The sequence below is a fragment of the Lepidochelys kempii genome, chromosome 18 (assembly GCF_965140285.1).
Source record: "Lepidochelys kempii isolate rLepKem1 chromosome 18, rLepKem1.hap1, whole genome shotgun sequence".
Lineage (NCBI taxonomy): Eukaryota > Metazoa > Chordata > Testudines > Cheloniidae > Lepidochelys > Lepidochelys kempii.
The window spans coordinates 2,596,102-2,615,350 of record NC_136397.1 but is presented as its reverse complement, the minus strand read 5'-3'; the positions used below and the strand labels follow the sequence as shown (position 1 = coordinate 2,615,350).

The following is a 19,249-nucleotide window of genomic DNA, read 5'->3' as shown; positions in this document are numbered from 1 at the left end:
ATAGTTATTCTTCTTCGAGATGAGTTGCTCATATGCATTCCACGGTAGGTGTGTGTGCTCACCACGTGCACCGGTGCTGGAAGTTTTTCCCAGCAGTACCTGTAGGGGAGCACCCCAGCGAGCCCATGGTGCGGTATAAGGGGGTTGCGCGCTCCCCCCACCCTCAGTGCCTTCTTGCCGCCAGTGAAGGTGCTTCGGAACTGCTCTGCTCCAGCTTTCTGCTGTAGCTTCCCGGTTTGGACTGTTGTTTAGTTCATAGATAGTTAGTACCTGTAGTAAAAAAAAAAAAAGAACAGGAAGTCATATAGATAGAGTAGAGAAGTGCTCCGGGGTTGGGGCATGCCCTGCGCCCCGGGCTTTAAGTCGTTCGACACTTGTAAACGGCCTATGCCCATAAGTGATCTGCACACTAGCTGTTTACGCTGTCTTGGGGAAACCCACCTCAGCGACCGCTGCAAGATTTGCAGATCATTTAAGCCTCAGACCAAGAAGGAGCAGGACATTCGGCTCCAAGCCATATTGATGGAGTCAGCTCTGACCCCAACACTGCTACGCCGCTCCGAGTTGGCACCGAGCACCACAGCATTCGTGTGTGGCGACCCAGTGGTGCCCTCCACCAGCCGGCACTGCTCCCCATCCACAGGACACGCTAAGAAGATGAAGAAGCGATCTCGATCAAGGCACCGGGGCAAGACTGTATTTTAAAGAATCCTTATTGAGGTTACAGGGACAAGCCATCCCGATGTGTAAAAAGAATAGTAAATATGGCAGGCGACCAGCTTGGCTTAACAGTGAAATCCTTGCTGATCTTAAACACAAAAAAGAAGCTTTCAAGAAGTGGAAGTTTGGACAAATGACCAGGGAGGGGTACAAAAATATTGCTCGGGCATGCAGGAGTGAAATCAGGAAGGCCAAATCACACCTGGAGTTGCAGCTAGCGAGAGATGTTAAGAGTAACAAGAAGGGTTTCTTCAGGTATGTTAGCAACAAGAAGAAAGTCAAGGAAAGTGTGGGCCCCAGACTGAATGAGGGAGGCAACCTAGTGACAGAGGATGTGGAAAAAGCTAATGTACTCAATGTTTTTTTTGCCTCTGTCTTCACGAACAAGGTCAGCTCCCAGACTGCTGCACTGGGCAGCACAGCATGGGGAGGAGGTGACCAGCCCTCTGTGGAGAAAGAAGTGGTTCGGGACTATTTAGAAAAGCTGGACGAGCACAAGTCCATGGGGCCAGACGCGTTGCATCCGAGAGTGCTAAAGGAGTTGGCGGATGTGATTGCAGAACCATTGACCATTAACTTTGAAAACTCATGGAGATCGGGGAAGGTCCCAGATGACGGGAAAAAGGCTAATGTAGTGCCCATCTTTAAAAAAGGGAAGAAGGAGGATCCTGGGAACTACAGGCCAGTCAGCCTCACCTCAGTCCCTGGAAAAATCATGGAGCAGGTCCTCAAGAAATCACTTCTGAAGCACTCAGAGGAGAGGAAAGTGATTAGGAATAGTCAGCATGGATTCACCAAGGGAAAGTCCTGCCTGACTAATCTAATTGCCTTCTATGATGAGATAACTGGCTCTGTGGATGCGGGGAAAGCAGTGGACGTGTTGTTCCTTGACTTTATCAAAGCTTTTGACACGGTCTCCCACAGTATTCTTGCCAGCAAGTGAAAGAAGCATGGGCTGGATGAATGGACTATAAGGTGGATAGAAAGTTGGCTAGATCATCGGACTCAACGGGTAGTGATCAATGGCTCCATGTCTAGTTGGCAGGCGGTATCAAGTGGAGTGCCCCAAGGGTCTGTCCTGGGGCCGGTTTTGTTCAATATCTTCCTAAATGATCTGGAGGATGGTGTGGATTGCACCCTCAGCAAGTTTGCAGATGACCCTAAACTGGGAGGAGAGGTAGATACGCTGGAGGGTAGGGATAGGATACAGAGGGACCTAGACAAATTGGAGGATTGGGCCAAAAGAAATCTGATGAGGTTCAACAAGGACAAGTGCAGAGTCCTGCACTTAGGACGGAAGAATCCCATGCACCGCTACAGACTAGGGACCAAGTGGCTCGGCAGCAGTTCTGCAGAAAAGGACCTGGGGATTACAGTGGACAAGAAGCTGGATATGAGTCAACAGTGTGCCCTTGTTGCCAAGAAGGCCAATGGCATTTTGGCGTGTATAAGTAGGGGCATTGCCAGCAGATCGTGGGACGTGATCGTTCCCCTCTATTCGACATTGGTGAGGCCTCATCTGGAGTACTGTGTCCAGTTTTGGGCCCCACACTACAAGAAGGATGTGGAGAAATTGGAAAGCGTCCAGCGGAGGGCAACAAAAATGATTAGGGGACTAGAACACATGATTTATGAGGAGAGGCTGGGGGAACTGGGGATGTTTAGTCTGCGGAAGAGAAGAATGAGGGGAGATTTGATAGCTGCTTTCAACTACCTGAAAGGGGGTTCCAAAGAGGATCAGTCTAGGCTGTTCTCAGTGGTGGCAGATGACAGAACGAGGAGTAATGGTCTCAAGTTGCAGTGGGGGAGGTTTAGGTTGGATATTAGGAAAAACTTTTTCACTAGGAGGGTGATGAAGTACTGGAACGGGTTACTTAGGGAGGTGGTGGAATCTCCTTCCTTAGAAGTTTTTAAGGTCAGGCTTGACAAAGCCCTGGCTGGGATGATTTAGTTGGGGCTTGGTTCTGCTTTGAGCAGGGGGTTGGACTAGATGAGGTCCTAGGGTCCCTTCCAACACTGATATTCTATGATTCTAAGACTGGGGGCGAGACTAGACCTACGTTGGGCAGCTCTCGATCCCCCTCGACCTCGCAGCCTCCAACTCAAGTTAAGTGGAGTAGCCCAGCCCACTCCGAGCCAGCTTCCCCGGACGTCAGTGGCCACATATGGGTGCCCTCCACGCCAGAGGTCCTACAGGTGGCTTGAGACGTAATGTCTCTCCCGGTAGCGGCTGCACCGACCCCAGTGGCTCCTCAGTCCAGAGGCAAGCCAGTGCTCGGCCCACCACAGTCGCCACGCGGGCGGTACCGCTCACGGTCAAGGGAAGGTTCCCGACACCGTTCTCCGCAGAGTGACTTCTCCGCTCGCAGCCCTTGCCGGTCCATGTTGACCCCCACCAGACTGTCTGTCTGGGTGATGAGCAGCAGGGAATCCAGGCACTGCTCTGCATAGAGGGAGCGCAGGCCTCAAGATCAGGAGCGTGCCCCACCGGGTCTGGGACAGACGGTCCCAGAGGTCACCAACTCCAAGAAGCCACCATAGTCCCTCGCAGTACCGATGTTACTCTCCATCTGGCTGAGGTCCCCAACCCGGCACCGCTCCCACAGCCCTAGGCATAGATCGCTGGCAAGTGGCCATCATGGAGCCGCTCGTAGAGCAGCTGTTACAGACGGTACTCTACAACAAACTCAAGGTCTCGAGCCTGGCACCGTTCACGATGCCTTTACTCATCCCCATCCCAGGATAGCAGCCGTTCGTATGCCAGCATGGCCTCCCCTTGAAGCCGACCGTCGGCAGACCGGGCGAGTCCAGCGGGGCAGCCCACAGCAAGTACGGTGGCACCAGGCTCCCTGGCCAGCGCCCTGGCACCAATGGACCCCAGGAGCCCCAACGCAGCCCCCAGTGGTGGTTCACTCAGTGGCCGGGGCCTCGGAAAGACCGTCGGCCTCCCTCTCTCAGTCCCCCAGGAAGGGGTGGGGGGAGCGCTCTTCCCCAGCCCCGTGCTCAGAAGGGGACCAAGTGTTGGGTTCTGTGGCACCGGTGGGGACGCAGAGGACCGTGCTCCATCCTCACCCTCCCCTGATAAGGGAAACTCCTCCTCCTGTGTCCCAGGAGGACACAAACGCCCACCAAGAGCTCTTGAAAAGGGAGGCTTCGAGCTTCAGTCTACAGACCTTCGGACTCCCTCTTCGATGTCCTCTCGGCCACAGCGCTCCCTCTCCACGACAGGGTGGCGAAGATCTCCAATGCCCTGTGACAGATCCTGTCTTCCCTGCCTCCCATATCTAAAAGGGCAGAGCAGAAGTATTTTGTGCCCACAAAGGGGCACGAATATCTATACTCCCACCCCAACTCCCTAGTGGTCAAGGTGGTCAACCACAAGGAGCATCAGGGCCAACCTGCTCCCACCCGTAAGAATAAGAATCGAGGAGGCCGGACTTGTTCGGCCAAAAGCTTTATTCTTCCTCGAGCTTCCAGCTGAGGGTGGCAAACCACCAAGCCCTGCTGGGCAGATATAACTTTAACTCAATGCCAAAGTTTACGGACTCCCTCCAGGAGCATAATAGGAAGGAGTATAAGGCCCTGGTAGAGGACGGCACAGCTGCCATGAGAGCAGCCCTTCAGGCAGCCTCGGATGCAGTGGACATGGCTGCAAGAACTATGGCCTCTGTGGTGTCCATGAGGAGGCTCCTCTTGTACGGGTTGTCCAGCGGGGGACAGAGCTCCCTGCAGGACCTCCCCTTCGATGACAAGGCCCTGTTCTCGGAGCAAACAGACATGAAATTACACGGCCTCAAGGACTCTTGCACGACCTTGAAGACTCTTGGTCTATATGTCCCGGTCCCAGCCAGGACCAAGTTCAAGCCTCAGCAGGCACCCAGACAGGCCACCCACTCAAGACACGAGCCTCCCTATAAAAAAATCTAGGGACTATGAGAAACGCCCACAGCAGCAGTCTCGGCCTGCACCCCAGCTTGGTCCCTCTACGGGCAAGCACCAATTTTGATGGGATGCTCGGGGACGACTTACCAGTCTGCACCAGGGATCCACCCAACCTAACCTTCTCCAACAGTCTGTCTTTTTTCCTCCCGGAGTGGTCGCGACTGACCTCGGACCATTGGGTCCTCAACACCATCTCCAGGGGCTATACCCTCTAGTTTCTCTCTACCCCACCTACCCACCCGCCCTCCCATCCCTCTTCAGGGACCCCTCTCAGGAAAGCATACTCAAGCAGGAGGTGAGGCGGCTCCTTCACCTTGGAGCAGTGGAGGTGGTGTCTGCAAAGTTCAGGTACAGAGGGTTCTACTCCCGCCATTTCCTTATCTCGAAGGCCAAAGAGGGCCTCAGGCCCATCCTGGACCTGCGAGGCCTAAACCAATACATGGTAAAACTCAAGTTCCGCATGGTTTCCCTGGCCTCCATCATTCCCTCCCTGGATCCCGGAGACTGGTTCGCTGCCCTCGATCTCCAAGACACATACTTTCACGTTCACATATTCGAGGGCCACAGGCGTTTCCTCCGCTTCACAGTAGGACAGGAACACTACCAGTTCACCGTCCTCCCATTTGGCCTCTCCATGGCACCCAGAGTCTTCACAAAGTGTATGTCTGTGGTGGCGGCCTACCTCAGGCGTCAGGGGGTCCAGAAATCTCCCCTACCTCAACAACTAGCTGGTCAAAGGCAGCTCCAGATCACAGGTACAGGAACACGAAACACTCCTCCTGTCCACATGCACCACACTGGGGCTGCTGGTAGACAACACCAAATCCACGTTAGTATGGATACAACATATAGAGTTAATTGGCACGATTCTCGATGCGACATTGGCCAGAGCTTTCCTCCCGCCGGACAGGTTCGAAACTTTGAGGGAGCTCATCCAGGTGATCACGAGGTTTCCCGTGACAGTGGCCAGGGCGTGCCTCCAACTCCTGGGTCACATGTCAGCATGCACATACATGGTACGTCATGCCAGACTCAGGACGCGGCCCCTTCAGCTCTAGCTAGCCTCAACGTTCTCCCAGTCCAGAGACAGGTTGGACAAGGTCCTCACCGTGCCTGAGCACGTTCTAGCCTCCCTCTGTTGGTGGTCCACCCCGGAGAACATGCTCCAAGGGGTCCCGTTCAGGAGCTGCCCCCCAACTATAGAATTGGTGTCTGATGCATTGGACTTGGGGTGGGGAGCCCACATGGGAAACCTCCAGACCCAAGGCCTGTGGTCTGCACAGGATCTAGCCATGCACATAAACGTCAAAGAACTCAGGGCGGTCAACACCGCCTCGATGTTCTACATCAACTGGCAAGGCGGAGCTCGATCCTCAGCCCTCTGCCAGGAAGCCCTCCGGCTGTGGGACTTCTGTATAGCCCATAATATCAGGCTGGAAGCCCACCACTTACCAGGCATCCGGAACTCTCTGGCGGATCGCCTGAGCCGGGACTTCTCCTCCCAACATGAATGCTCACTGCACACGGAGGTGGCGCACATGATCTTCCAAAAGTGGGGTATTCCCCAGATGGACCTGTTAGCGACCAGGCAGAACCGCCGCTGCCCCCGGTTCTGCTCCAGGAGGGGCCTGGGCAAGGGCACGATTTCCGATGCCTTCCTTCTGTCATGGTCGGGTCAGCTGCTATATGCTTTTCCACTGATAGGCAAGGTCCTAGAAAAAGTCAAGACAGACAGGGCTCGCGTCCTCATGATCGCCCCAGCATGGCCCAGGCAGCACTGGTGTGGGACTCTTATGAGCCTGTCCATTACCCCCCTGTGGCTGCTGCCAACCTGCCCAGACCTTCTCTCTCAGGACCAAGGTCGCCTCCTCCACCCCAACCTTTCAGCCCTCCACCTCACAGTGTGGTTGCTCAATGGCTAGGCCACGAGGAGAGGACCTGCTCGGAGAGGAGAGGACGTGACAGGCCTACCTGGCAAAATGGTCTCGGTTCTCTCAGTGGGCCACGGATCGCGGCGTCTCACCAGTGGCTGCCCCGCTCCAGGTTGTACTGGATTACCTCCTTCATCTAAGAGCCCAAGGCCTAGCGCCCTCGTACGTCAAAGGGCATCTGGCAGCCATATCGGCCTTCCACCCGCCTGTCCAGGGCCACACAGTATTTTCTCATGCCATGACTGGTCGATTCCTTAAGGGCTTGGAGCGCCTCTTTGCTTATGTTAGGCCCCCAGTCCCTCAGTGGGACCTGAACTTGATTCTGGCCAGGCTGACAGGGCCTCCATTTGACTTGCTTGCTACATACTCCTGGTCCCACATGGACCATGGAATGTAGCCTTTCTTTGGCGATCACGTCTGCTAGGCGGGTCTCGGAGCTCCGGGCCCTGACCTCCGAACCCCCGTACACGGTGTTCCATAAGGATAAGGTCCAGCTCCACCCACACCCTTCGTTCCTCCCTAAGGTGGGCTCCGCCTATCATATGAGCCAGGACATTTTCCTGCCGGTGCTCTGTCCCAAGCCCCACGTGTCTAGGGAGGAGCGCCGCCTCCACACACTGGATGTGAGATGGGCCCTGGCTTTTTACCTGGAACGCACAAAACCGTTCAGGAAGTCTTCACAGCTGTTCATTGCCACGACCGAACACATGAGAGGCCAGCCGATCTCACTGAGCGGCTCTCCAACTGGATCACCGCGTGTATTCGTACCTGTCACGGCCTGGCGGGAGTCCCCCCACCGCCAATTGTGAAGGCACACTCCAACAAGGGCACAAGCCTCGTCGGCCACCTTTCTGGCTTGCGTCGCTATTCAGGACATCTGTAGGGCTGCTACATGGCCGTCGGTCCACATGTTCACCTCGCACTATGCAATCGTCTCCCAGGGCAGGGAGGACGCTGGGTTCAACAGGGCAGTGCTCCGTCCCGAGTGCCTGTGAACTCCTACCCACCTCCAACAGCATAGCCTGCAATCACCTCCTGTGGAATAGACATGAGCAACACATCTCGAAGAACGCCAGTTATGGAACAGGTAACTGCCGCATTGTCTGACCCCCCCCCCCCAACCCCCATTGTCTGACCCCCCTCCCCACCATTGTCTGACCCCGCCCTCCATATTTTTCCACAACTGTGAAAATGTATATGGATACAAACTGAAAACAATGCTTAACATGAACCGTCGATGATAGCCATCGAAATTGTAAAACGTTGCATTCTGCCCAGCCCTACGCTCCTCTCACTCCCAGACGTTTCGCACTGGCCAGGAGGGAAGCTGGGAACATTAAACCTAGCTGGTAACAGTTCCTGCAGCTCTATGGCTGTGCAATGCCATCCAGACCCATGGGGTGGGCCCCAGATAAGCGAGGGGAGGAGAGTCCTCTGGCAGCCCTGTGATGTGTGGAGGGCAAAGGAGGTCTCTCCCACAGTAGCAGTCTGAGGCAGAAGAAGGGAGCCATCCAGTAGCACTGTATGTAGGAGTTAAGTTAGGGGCATCTGCCCAGTGCTCAGGCCCTAGCTAGCTAGCGATCCCCTCACACCCCTCTAGCCACCCTCCAATCTGGAGAAGACCGGCATCCCTCAGGAGCAGTGTGGACGGCTCACCTGGCCTGGCCCTGGGCCTGTCTAGCCAGCACTTCATTGTCTCTTTGTCCCCGCAGGTGACCCCCCTCCCACCATCCAGTGGTCCAAGCTGAGGGCCCCGCTGCCCTGGCAGCATCGGGTGGTGAATAACACTCTGCTCATCCCCCGCGTGGCCCAGCAGGACTCAGGCCAGTACATCTGCAATGCCAGCAACGCCGCCAGCTTCACCGAGGCCTTCGTCACACTGGATGTGGAAAGTAAGGAGCTCCCACCTCACGGGGTCAGCCCAGTGCCTGGGCAGCTGGCACTTCACCTCTGACCTCAGGCCCCATATTTCTGTGCCATGTCAGCTGGCGGGAGAGACTGGGGGGGCTGGCTCGCCAGCGCATGCCACGGGGGAAGGGGCAGGGTGAAAGATGAGGAGCTGGTGTCATGGGGCTCTAGTGGCTGAGATGTGTGAAGCCCCTGCCTGCAAACTGCAGCCCCTTGTGCCCTAGGACTCTCTGCTCCGGGCACCGGGGTGTGTGTGTGGGAACCAGGATCTCGCTCAGAGCTGGCACTGATCACTCAGTCAGGCCTGCTAAATGCAGGGACAGGGGGACAGGCTCCATGCACCCTGCCATTCTTTCCCCATTTCCCTGCAGGGCCTCATGGAGTGACACAGGGCTGCCAGCAGGGGGCAGCGCGCTGATAGCTGTGGGCCCCATGTGTGAGCTGTGGGCAGCCGCCCTGGTTGGGCAAAGCGGTTCCCAGAAGTGGGAGACTCTGAACCAGGGGTGCTGGGGATAGAGACTGCTCAGCCCCCCATCCTTCCTGCTGGCTTTGCCTGCTCCATGGCCGCGTCCAATGGCCCAAGCCCTGGGGTCCCCATCCCCGGGGGAGATGGTGCCGCAGCCAGCCAGGCCCATGGGCTCCAGCTCAGGCCTTTCTGTCCCTCTGCGGGGTGGGGCACGAAGGATTCAAGGCTGCAGTGGCCCTGGGGAAGGGGGGTACCAGGGGGCCTCAGTGGGAGCAAGTAGGGCCCAGACACAAAGCGCAGAGCCAACACCGCCAGGAGGGCCTGTTGCCGGCAGCAGTGGGCTGATCCCCTAATGCCCGCCGCCTCTCTGCCCCCCAGTGCCCCCCTACGCCACCAGCCTGCCCGAGGCGGTCTCGGTGCAAGCGGGCGAGGCGGTGCAGCTGCAGTGCCTGGCTCATGGTACGCCACCCCTGCGCTACCAGTGGACCAAGGCCAATGGCAGCCTGTCCAGCCACGCCGTCCTGCGGGAGAGTGCCCTGCACATCAGCCCGACCGCGCCCGAGGACTCGGGTACCTACCGCTGCCTTGTCAGCAACAGGGTGGGCTCGGCGGAGACCTTCGCCCAGGTCAGCGTCCAGGGTGAGTATTGGGGCAGAGGGCACAGGCAGGGCCCAGCACTGGGGGAGCCAGCCCCAGGGAGGGGGTGGCAGGGTGTGGGAGGGGTGGTCCTGCGGGGGCGGGGGGGCGGCGGGGCAGCCCTAGCAGGGAGGGGGTGGGGGTGGGGCAAGTCCCAAAGTTGGCCACAGACTCAGGAGTGGGTGAACAAGGGCACTTTGTGGCTTTGCTCCAGTTGGCACAGTGCGGGGAAGGCACAGTGTTGCCAGTCCCCGGGGACAGCATCAGGGCCAGCCGACCCCACTGCATAGGCTCTGCAGCTGCCGGACCCATGGAGCCTCCAGCTTCTGCCCATGCCCAGTGTCTCCTGAACTCTCCCCAGCCCCATGTCAGCTCAGCCCCTCCTGCAGCTGGGGGCTTTCCTCCCCGTGCCCATGCCCAGGCGGGGTCCCCGGGGAGCAATCAGAGAGGGTTTTCCCTGGGCAGGCGGAAGAAGGCTGTGGTAATGCTGCTCTGGCCCCATTGAGGGTCGGGGTGACGCCAGCCCCATTGGGGGTTGTGCGCGAGGGATGCTGCCAGCCCCACTGGGGGTCAGGCTGGGGAGAGGTGACGCAGGCCCTGTTCGGGGGAGGGGTGATGCTGATCCTGCTGGCAGGGGGAGGGGTGCTGCCATCTCCATAGGCGTCGGGGAGTCACGGTGGATCCCAGCAGCCAAGAGTTTTGGGGGCTGCCTGAGGTGCCAGGGGCGCAAGCTGGAGGGGGTGGGCTGTCAGGCAGCGGTTCGGCGGGTGCCCTCGAGCTCACCCTGTTGGCTCCAGCGCGTGCAGCTTCCCCGGGGACGGGGGTTGAGTGCTGTAGCTGGTACCTCAGTGTCTCTGCCCCCACAGGATTGGCCCCCAGCGCCTCCCCGACCGTGCGAGTCACACCCCAGACGGCTGTGAAGGGCGTGGGTGGCACGGCTGAGTTCACCTGCTCTGTCACCGGAGACGCCCAGGCACGGATCGAGTGGTTCAGGGAGGGTGGGGAGCTGCCCGCCAGCCACAGCGTGCAGAACGGGGTGCTGCGGTAAGGAGGAGCAGGCCTGCGCCCTCTCTGGGGCATGCCCGGGAATGTAACCAGTGGGATTCACCCCCATGCCCTCCAGAGGGGCTGCCCCCTTCAGCTCAGGGCCTCTCTGCTGAGACGGGGGCAGCTAGTGCTCTTGGGGATGGGGTTCATGGGGCTTGACCCCCTGCCCACTCTCCCTAACTGCAGAGTTCAGGACTCTTCTCCCAGGCCTCCTTCAGGGCATGAGCTAATTGCCATGCGGGGCAGATCCACCCCCAGAGCCTCAGGGATAAGCCGGTGTTTACGGCTGGGTACCAGACCCGGGGAGGGCAGCACGGGAGGTCTAACCCTCTGTGGCTAGGAGGCCTGGCAGGGTGGCACTGCTGGGGGGCAAAGGGGCCTCAGGGTATGCAGGAGCCAGTCCATCTCTTTGCTGTTTCACTGCAGAATCCAGAACTTGGATCGTGGGTGCCAGGGGGTTTACACCTGCCGGGTAAGCAGCCCCTCCGGGCAGGCCCAGGACAGCGCAAGGCTGGTGATCCAGGGTAAGCAGGGGCCCTGGCACAGGGCAGGGGAGAACACAGACCCTGCCAGCTGAGCAGCACTGAGCTGGCCATGCAGTCTCCACACTAGCCACCGCTGCTCTGTAAGACGGGCTGGGTGTTCCTCCTTGTCCTCCCTTCGGCACAGCTGCTGTGTGTGGGGCTGGCCCTAGAGGGTAAAGCTGCTCCCACACTGTGGCCGCTTGGGAGGGTGCCCCCTCACTCACCTCTGCCATCTGCCCCACCCAGCTCTGCCCAAGGTGATGATCAACGTGCGCACCTCAGTGCAGTCGGTGCTGGTGGGCGCGGCGGTGGAGTTCGAGTGCCTGGTCGTCGGGGACCCCAAGGCACGCATCACCTGGAGCAAGGTGGGCAGCCGCCTTCGCCCCGAGGTGGTCGTCCGCGGTGGGATGGTGAAGATTGAGCGGGCAGAGCAATCGGACGCCGGGCAGTACCGCTGCACCGCCACCAACGACATGGGTACCGTGCAGTCCAACGTCATCCTGCACGTGCAGTGTAAGTGTCTGCTGCCCTGCGGGGGGTGCCCCCTCCCGCTGCACCTCCCCTTGCACCTAGGGGCGGGGGGCTCTCACGGCGGCCCTTGCCCTGTTACACCGGCACACGCACGACTCCGTGCCCCTCACTGGGGGTCACGGGGCCCCGTGCTGGGCGAAGTGAGTGGCCTGCAGAGCAAAGGGCGATGCATCCCCACACATTGGATGGGGAGTGGGTGGGGCAGCAGCTGGGCCCTGGGCAGGAATGCCAGCGCCCCACGCTGACGGAGGCCTGAAGAATGTGTTCCTTCACTGCAGCCGTCCCCCAGATCGCAGCTCAGCCGGAGGTCAAGGAGGTCACCACGGGGTCGAGGGCAGTACTCCCATGCCTGGCATCTGGCTTCCCTGTCCCAGAGATCAAGTGGACCAAGGTAAATCCCTGATCTCTAGGGAATGCCCCCCACCCTCCAGCCCTGGGCACTTACTCCCCTGGCACTCTCCCAATGAGTAAGGAGAGAGGAGGGCAGCCGGGGCTTGCCAGCAACAACCACTCTGGGCTTCACCAGCAAGATGGGGGAATCTGCAGTGGGGGTGGCTGCAGAGTGCGCCCCTATTGTGGGAATTCTCTGGTGTCAGTGGGGTGTGAGTGTCAGGGGCCACTGGAGGTAGTGATGCCCCTGCTCACCCCAGAGGAATGGGCATGATGAACAGAGGCGGAATGGAGGCGTGGGTAGATGTGTGGATGCATGGATGGATAGGTAGGTGCACAGTAGGTAATGAGTGGAAGGGTGGATGACAGATGGACAGACGGATGAGTGGGGGGTGGATGAGAGATGGATGGAGGATAGATGGGTAGATAGGTGGGGGGGTAATAATGGGTGGATGAGGGATGGATAGGTGGGGGCATGGATGAGGGACAGATGGATGAGGGATGGATGGGTGGATAGGTGTGGGGGTGGATGTTCAACGGATGGGGGATGGGTGTGTCAGTGGATGAGGGACGAATGGATGGGGTACAGATGGGTGGATAGGTGGGAGGGTGGATGATGGGCGTATGGGGGATTGATGGATGGATGGATAGGTGCGGGGGTGGGTGATGGGCAAATGGGGGATGGATGGGTGGATAGGTAAGGGGTGGATGATGGATGGATGGGGGACGGATGGATAGTTTTTGGGGTGGATGATGGGCGGATAGGGGATGGATGGGTGGATGGATGGATAGATAGGTGGGGGGGTGGATGATGGGCGGATGGGGGATGGATGAGTTGGATAGGTGGGGGTGGTGGATGATGGGTGGGGAAGGGATCATAGAATCATAGAATATCAGGGTTGGAAGGGACCCTAGGACCTCATCTAGTCCAACCCCCTGCTCAAAGCAGAACCAATCCCCAACTAAATCATCCCAGCCAGGGCTTTGTCAAACCTGACCTTAAAAACCTCTAAGGAAGGAGATTTCACCACCTCCCTAGGGAACCTATTCCAGTGCTTCACCACCCTCCTAGTGAAAAAGTTTTTCCTAATATCCAACCTAAACCTCCCCCACTTCAACTTGAGACCATTACTCCTCTTTCTGTCATCTGCCACCACTGAGAACAGCCTAGACTGATCCTCTTTGGAACCCCCTTTCAGATAGTTGAAAGCAGCTGTCAAATCCCCACTCATTCTTCTCTATCAAATTAAAAAACACAGTAAAAGAACTAAAAAAGAGCCACCGTGGCTTAACAACCATGTAAAAGAAGCAGTGAGAGATAAAAAGGCATCTTGTAAAAAGTGGAAGTCACATCCTAGTGAGGTAAATAGAAAAGAGCATAAACACTGCCAAATTAAGTGTAAAAATGTAATAAGAAAAGTCAAAAAGGAGTCTGAAGAACAACGAGCCAAAAACTCAAAAGGTAATAACAAAATGTTTTTTAAGTACATCAGAAGCAGGAAGCCTGCAACCAGTGGGCCCCAGGACAATCAAGGTACAAAAGGAGCACTTAAAGACGATAAAGTCATTGCGGAGAAACTAAATGAATTCTTTGCTTCAGTCTTCACGGCCAAGGGTGTTAGGGAGATTCCCAAACCTGAGCCGTCTTTTGTAGGTGACAAATCTGAGGAATTGTCACAGATTGAAGTGTCACTAGAGGAGGTTTTGGAATTAACTGAGAAACTTAACAGTAGGAAGTCACCGGGACCAGATGGCATTCACCCAAGAGTTCTGAAAGAACTCAGATGTGAAATTGCGGAACTATTAACTATGGCTTGTAATCTGTCCTTTAAACCAGCTACTGTACGCAATGACTGGAAGATAGCTAATGTAGCGCCAATATTTAAGAAGGGCTCTAGAGGTGATACTGGCAATTACAGACCAGTAAGTCTAATGTCAGTTCCGGGCAAATCAGTTGAAACAACAGTAAAGAATAAAAGTGTCAGACACATAGAAGAACATAAATTGTTGGGAAAAAGTCAACGTAGTTTCTGTAAAGGGAGATCATGTCTTACTGATCTATTAGAGTTCTTTGAAGAGGTCAACAAACATGTGAACAAGGGGGATCCAGTGGACACAGTGTACTTAGATTTCCAGAAAGCCTTAGACAAGGTCCCTCACCAAAGGCTCTTACATAAATTAAGTTGTCATGGGATAAGAGGGAAGATCCTTTCATGGATTGAGAACTGGTTAAAAGACAGGGAACAAAGAGTAGGGATAAATGGTATATTTTCAGAATGGAGAGGGGTAACTAGTGGTGTTCTCCTAGGGTCATTCCTAGGACCAATCCAATTCAACTTATTCATAAATGATCCGGAGAAAGGGGTAAACAGTAAGGTTGCAAAGTTTGCAGATGATACTAAACTGCTCAAGATAGTTAAGACCAAAGCAGACTGTGAAGAACTTCAGAAAGTTCTCACAAAACTAAGTGATTGGGCAAGAAAATGGCAAATGAAATTTAATGTGGATAAATGTAAAGTAATGCACATTGGAAAAAATAACCCCAACTATACGTACAATATGATGGGGGCTAATTTAGCTACAGCTAATCAGGAGAAAGGTCTTGGAGTCATCGTGGATAGTTCTCTGAAGACATCCACGCAGTGTGCAGCAGTCGTCAAAAAAGCAAACAGGATGTTAGGAATCATTAAAAAAGGGATAGAGAATAAGACAGAGAATATCGTATTGCCCTTATATAAATCCATGGTATGCCCACATCTTGAATACTGTGAACAGATGTGGTTCCCTCATCTCAAAAAAGATATACTGGCATTAGAAAAGGTTCAGAAAAGGGTAATTCAAACGAGTAGGGGTTTGGAACGGGTCCCATATGAGGCGAGATTAAAGAGGCTAGGACTTTTCAGCTTGGAAAAGAGGAGACTAAGGGGGGATATGATAAGAGGTCTATAAAATCATGAGTGGTGTGGAGAAAGTGAATAAGGAAAAGTTATTTACTTGTTCCCATAATGTAAGAACTAGGGGCCACCAAATGAAATTAATGGGTAGCAGGTTTAAAACAAATAAAAGGAAGTTCTTCACTCAGCGCACATTCAACCTGTGGAACTCCTTGCCTGAGGAGGTTGTGAAGGCTAGGACTATAACAGGGTTTAAAAGAGAACTGTATAAATTCATGGAGGTTAAGTCCATTAATGGCTATTAGCCAGGATAGGTAAGGAATGGTGTCCCTAGCCTCTGTTTGTCAGAGGGTGGAGATGGATGGCAGGAGAGAGATCACTAGGTCGTTACCTTTTAGGTTCATTCCTTCTGGGGCACCTGGCATTGGCCACTGTCAGTAGACAGGATACTGAGCTGGATGGACCTTTGGTCTGACCCAGTGTGGCCCCATTCTTATGTTCTGCAGACTAAATAATCCTAGTTCCCTCAGCCTCTCCTCATAAGTCATGTGCACCAGCCCCCTAATCATTTTTGTTGCCCTCCGCTGGATGGATGGGTGGATGCGGGGGGTGGATGATGGGCATATGGGGGATGGGTTGGTTGGTGGATGGGGGACGAATGGGTGGATAGATGTGGGGGTGGAAGATGGGTGTATGGGGGATGCGTTGGTCAGAGGATGAGGGACGAATGGGTGGATAGGTGATGGTGGGCTGGGTGACGGAGAGTGATGCCCTGGTCTGACATCTGGTTGCAGCTGGAAGGAGACCTCCCCAAAGACATTTGTCTGGAGAACAACATCTTGACCATTCCATCTGTGAAGCCAGAAGATGCTGGGATCTATGTCTGCACGGCATCCAATAGGCAAGGGAAGGTGACGGCCTTCTCCATGCTCAAAGTCCAAGGTGAGCGTTCTGGGCTGGGCGCTCATGCTGCGCTGGTGCCCGCAGGATGTGACCCGTGCAGCTGGGAGGGACATGTCCCTCGTGTCCCCCATTGGCGTCTTCACATTACCGCCATTGTCCTTTCTACCCCCCTGGAGGCGGCATGTGACAGAGGGTGTCCTTCCAGCTGAGGGCAAGGGGACGGGATCCCCTTCAGGACTGGCTGGCACCTTAGTAACCTCTCTGTCCTGCTGTGGCATGCACAGCGCAGTCCCCACCCTGACCCAAGAGCAACGGGGGACTGAATTTCCTATCGGAGGGAGACACCAGGCTGAACCCTAGACGTGCAGCCCTGAGAAGATCTACCCTTGGGCCCCGTGCATAAAGCCAGCGGGGGCACTGCTGAGCAGGCCGAGGAGGAACCCATACTGCCTCCATGGCGATCCAAGCCCCGCCAGGCCGTGGTTACTGAACCCGAGCCTCTGCCGAGCACTGCTTAGCACCAGGCCTCCAGCCAGGCTGCACTGTCCGGTCCAGCTGCTCCTTGGAGGTCTCGGTTTCTCCAGCTGGGGCTCAGCTCTCGATGGCAGGGGGAACAGGCTCTCTGGCATCTCTCCGTCTCTGCCCCCATGTTCCGTCAGAGTGGGGGTGGCAGCAGTGTGTCTGCTCATCCCACCGCCCGTGCACACACACAGCAGCCCTGCCCAGGGACCGGCGTTAGCCACAGCTCCATCTGGTCTGGCAGGACAGGATCCCAGACCCGAGTGCTGGCCCAGCTCCTCGTGTGTAGATCTAACTCTTGTGTCTATAGCAGCCAAGGCCCAAGGCCCTGCTGGGGATGGGAAGGCTCCAGGCCTTGGCGCCTCTTCATGGGGGGCGCGGGGGCAGCCCTGCACATGGATCTGTTCCGTCACGCACTGACCCACTCTCCCTCATTCCACGATTCCAGAGCGGGTGGTGCCATATTTTACCCAGAATCCTCAGACCTTCCTTGCCTTGCCCACCATCAAGGATGCCTACAAGAAGTTTGAAATCCAGATCACCTTCCGGCCAGACACTGCTGATGGTGAGCCAAGTCCGTCTGAGAAACAGGCACGCCTGTCCACCCGGGGACAACGCCTTCCCGTAGGCGCAAGGGGTGGGGCCCTGAGCCAGGACAGGGCTGGGGGGTGCGGGGGAGGTGAGGGCTTCTCCACTGCTAACTGCATCGGCAAGCCCCTGCCTTTGATTGTAGCCCAATGGCCCCTGTAGCACATGGGCACTTTCTCCTTTCGCCTGCTCCTGCCTCTTCTCTCCCCGGCAGTCTGAGTGAGCCAGGCTCATTTCACTTACCTGTTCTCTTTCTCCTCCCTTCTCTCTCTGCCTTGTCCCTCTCTTGCCTCATGTGTTTCCTTTTCCATCTCTCCTCTCCCCCTCTAGCGCTCATTCTCTACTCAGGTAAGTCTTCTGCTGCCTGATGACCTTTCACAGCCTCACGTGGGATTAGCTCTTAACCCTCCGCAGCCTGGGGCCAGGAGCGCTGGCCCTCTGGGTGCAGGACCCATGCACCCCCAGGGTGCCTTAAACCTGCAAACTCTGCACAGACTAACCGAGTGACTGGGGCAGGCTGGGGGTCAGCCAGGCCTGGTGCTCCCCCGTGTGTCTAACTCCTACTAGCCACAGCTGCTGCTTAACCTCCAGCGCATCTTCCTGCCTATCCCAGAGATGTCACTCTCCAGGAAGTGACATCATCCCAAAACACTAGGTGCCCAGGTCACCTTGACTGAAGTAACTCCTGCTGGCATTGTGTTACTGTGCTAATCCATGCTGCCAGCTCCATGCCTGCACCGGGTGCGGGGGCCCTTTGGGGAGTGGACAGAACTGATGGGCTGAGTCTGTTTATGGGAACACTTTCCACGGATTGCCATGTCTCCCCTCAGGGGCCTGCACAGATACCAGATAAAAGCCTACTGTTGCTGCCAGTGAATGAAACCCATTGGCATAAGGGGTAGAGCCCTGTGTTGCTGGCTCCATCCCCACCAATGATGCACGGCGGATGGCAAAGGGCCTCCAAAGGGCCCCTGATAAAGGAGCTGACAGCAGCAGAGGATGGGTTTAACTGATGTTGATGGGGCCCCAGGCTGTCCTGAGGCTGGACTTTCCCTTGTTCATGGGCTGGGCCTTCCTGCCCTTTGCAGCCCCACTATGGCTGGGCGTGAAAACCCAGAGACTTCCCCCCTTTCCCTGCACCCCCCTCTCCTTCACCTGCCTCTGCTGGCTCAGGGAGCCACCTCCTCCAACATTGTGAAATAAAGGCCCTGCCACTAGGAGGAACTAGAGTTCAACACCCGCCCCTGGCCTTCCAGTGCTGCCCACACTCGACTGACCCCATGGGCCCATGAAGCATCAGGGCTCCCATGGCATCATCCCCTCTCCTGGCTTGGAGGCTCAAGACTTTGGCCCCTCTGTTAGCAAGATATGCCCCACCAGTGCTCTGGGGGTACCCCGAGGCCTAGTGCGGCTCAGCACTTCTCGCCAGGCACGCTCGCCATCAGCTAAGCCATGAGCAGAGGGCAGGGACCTCTCCCTCACCAGCGCCCTGTTCCCGCCCAGCATAGCTGCTCTGAGCCCTTTGCGGATCACAGGGGCTCAGTAGGGCCCCGGCTGTGCTGATGTATAGGGGATGCCCTGTGTTGGGGCTCTGTGATAGGGGAACCTCTGTCAGGGTGGGGCTGCCAAGGGGCAGACACAATGCCCAGCAGTCTCCATTCCCACTCAAGGGCGTGAGGCCAGGGCTGTTCCGGCCAGGTCCCCTCTGCTCAGCTGTGCTCTGGTGTTGCCCCTTCTCCAGCCTGCTGCAGTGCTGTGGTCACGGCCTAAGTGTCTCTTGTAGCTCGTGGGGAGCAGGGGATGGGGGCTGAGTAGTGAGTGCTTCTGGCTGTGATTTGGACCCTCCCCACTCCTGGCATTTGTTGGCTTGGGTTTGGCACTTACATCCCCCAGCTCAGCTCCTCTGTTTTTGGCAGGGATGCTGCTATACAATGGGCAGAAGAAGAGCACCGGCGCAGACTTCGTGTCCTTTGGTCTAGTGGGAGGCCGCCCGGAATTCAGGTGAGACCTGGCGATGCCAGGCCCTTCTGCCAGGAGCAGCCACAGCCTGCACCAACCTGACCAGCTCTGAGCCCTTCCTGAATCCAGGTCGCAAATAAAACAGGGCCCAGGTCCTGCCTACGGCTCCGATTGGCAGAGTTGTTGAATAGAGCCGGTACCTAATTCTGATTCAGATGGTTGCGAACTGGCTGCCCAGATCCACTTGGTGGTTCTGAAATCCTGGCTGCCCCGATGCCATCTCCCACCCCA

General features: G+C 56.5%; 1 protein-coding gene across 7 annotated transcripts in view; it reads left to right on the top strand.

Moving 5' to 3' along the window:
- Positions 1-19,249, top strand: part of HSPG2 (heparan sulfate proteoglycan 2) — a 196,508-nt gene that overhangs the window by 162,293 nt on the left and 14,966 nt on the right. For all 7 annotated transcript variants that reach the window (XM_078849390.1, XM_078849394.1, XM_078849389.1 and 4 more), the window contains 9 exons: positions 8,306-8,485; positions 9,346-9,606; positions 10,470-10,647; positions 11,077-11,174; positions 11,421-11,687; positions 11,984-12,096; positions 15,784-15,931; positions 16,860-16,976; positions 18,916-19,000. In XM_078849390.1, coding sequence (XP_078705516.1) covers positions 8,306-8,485; positions 9,346-9,606; positions 10,470-10,647; positions 11,077-11,174; positions 11,421-11,687; positions 11,984-12,096; positions 15,784-15,931; positions 16,860-16,976; positions 18,916-19,000 — 1,447 coding nt within the window. The remainder of the gene's footprint in view (positions 1-8,305; positions 8,486-9,345; positions 9,607-10,469; positions 10,648-11,076; positions 11,175-11,420; positions 11,688-11,983; positions 12,097-15,783; positions 15,932-16,859; positions 16,977-18,915; positions 19,001-19,249) is intronic.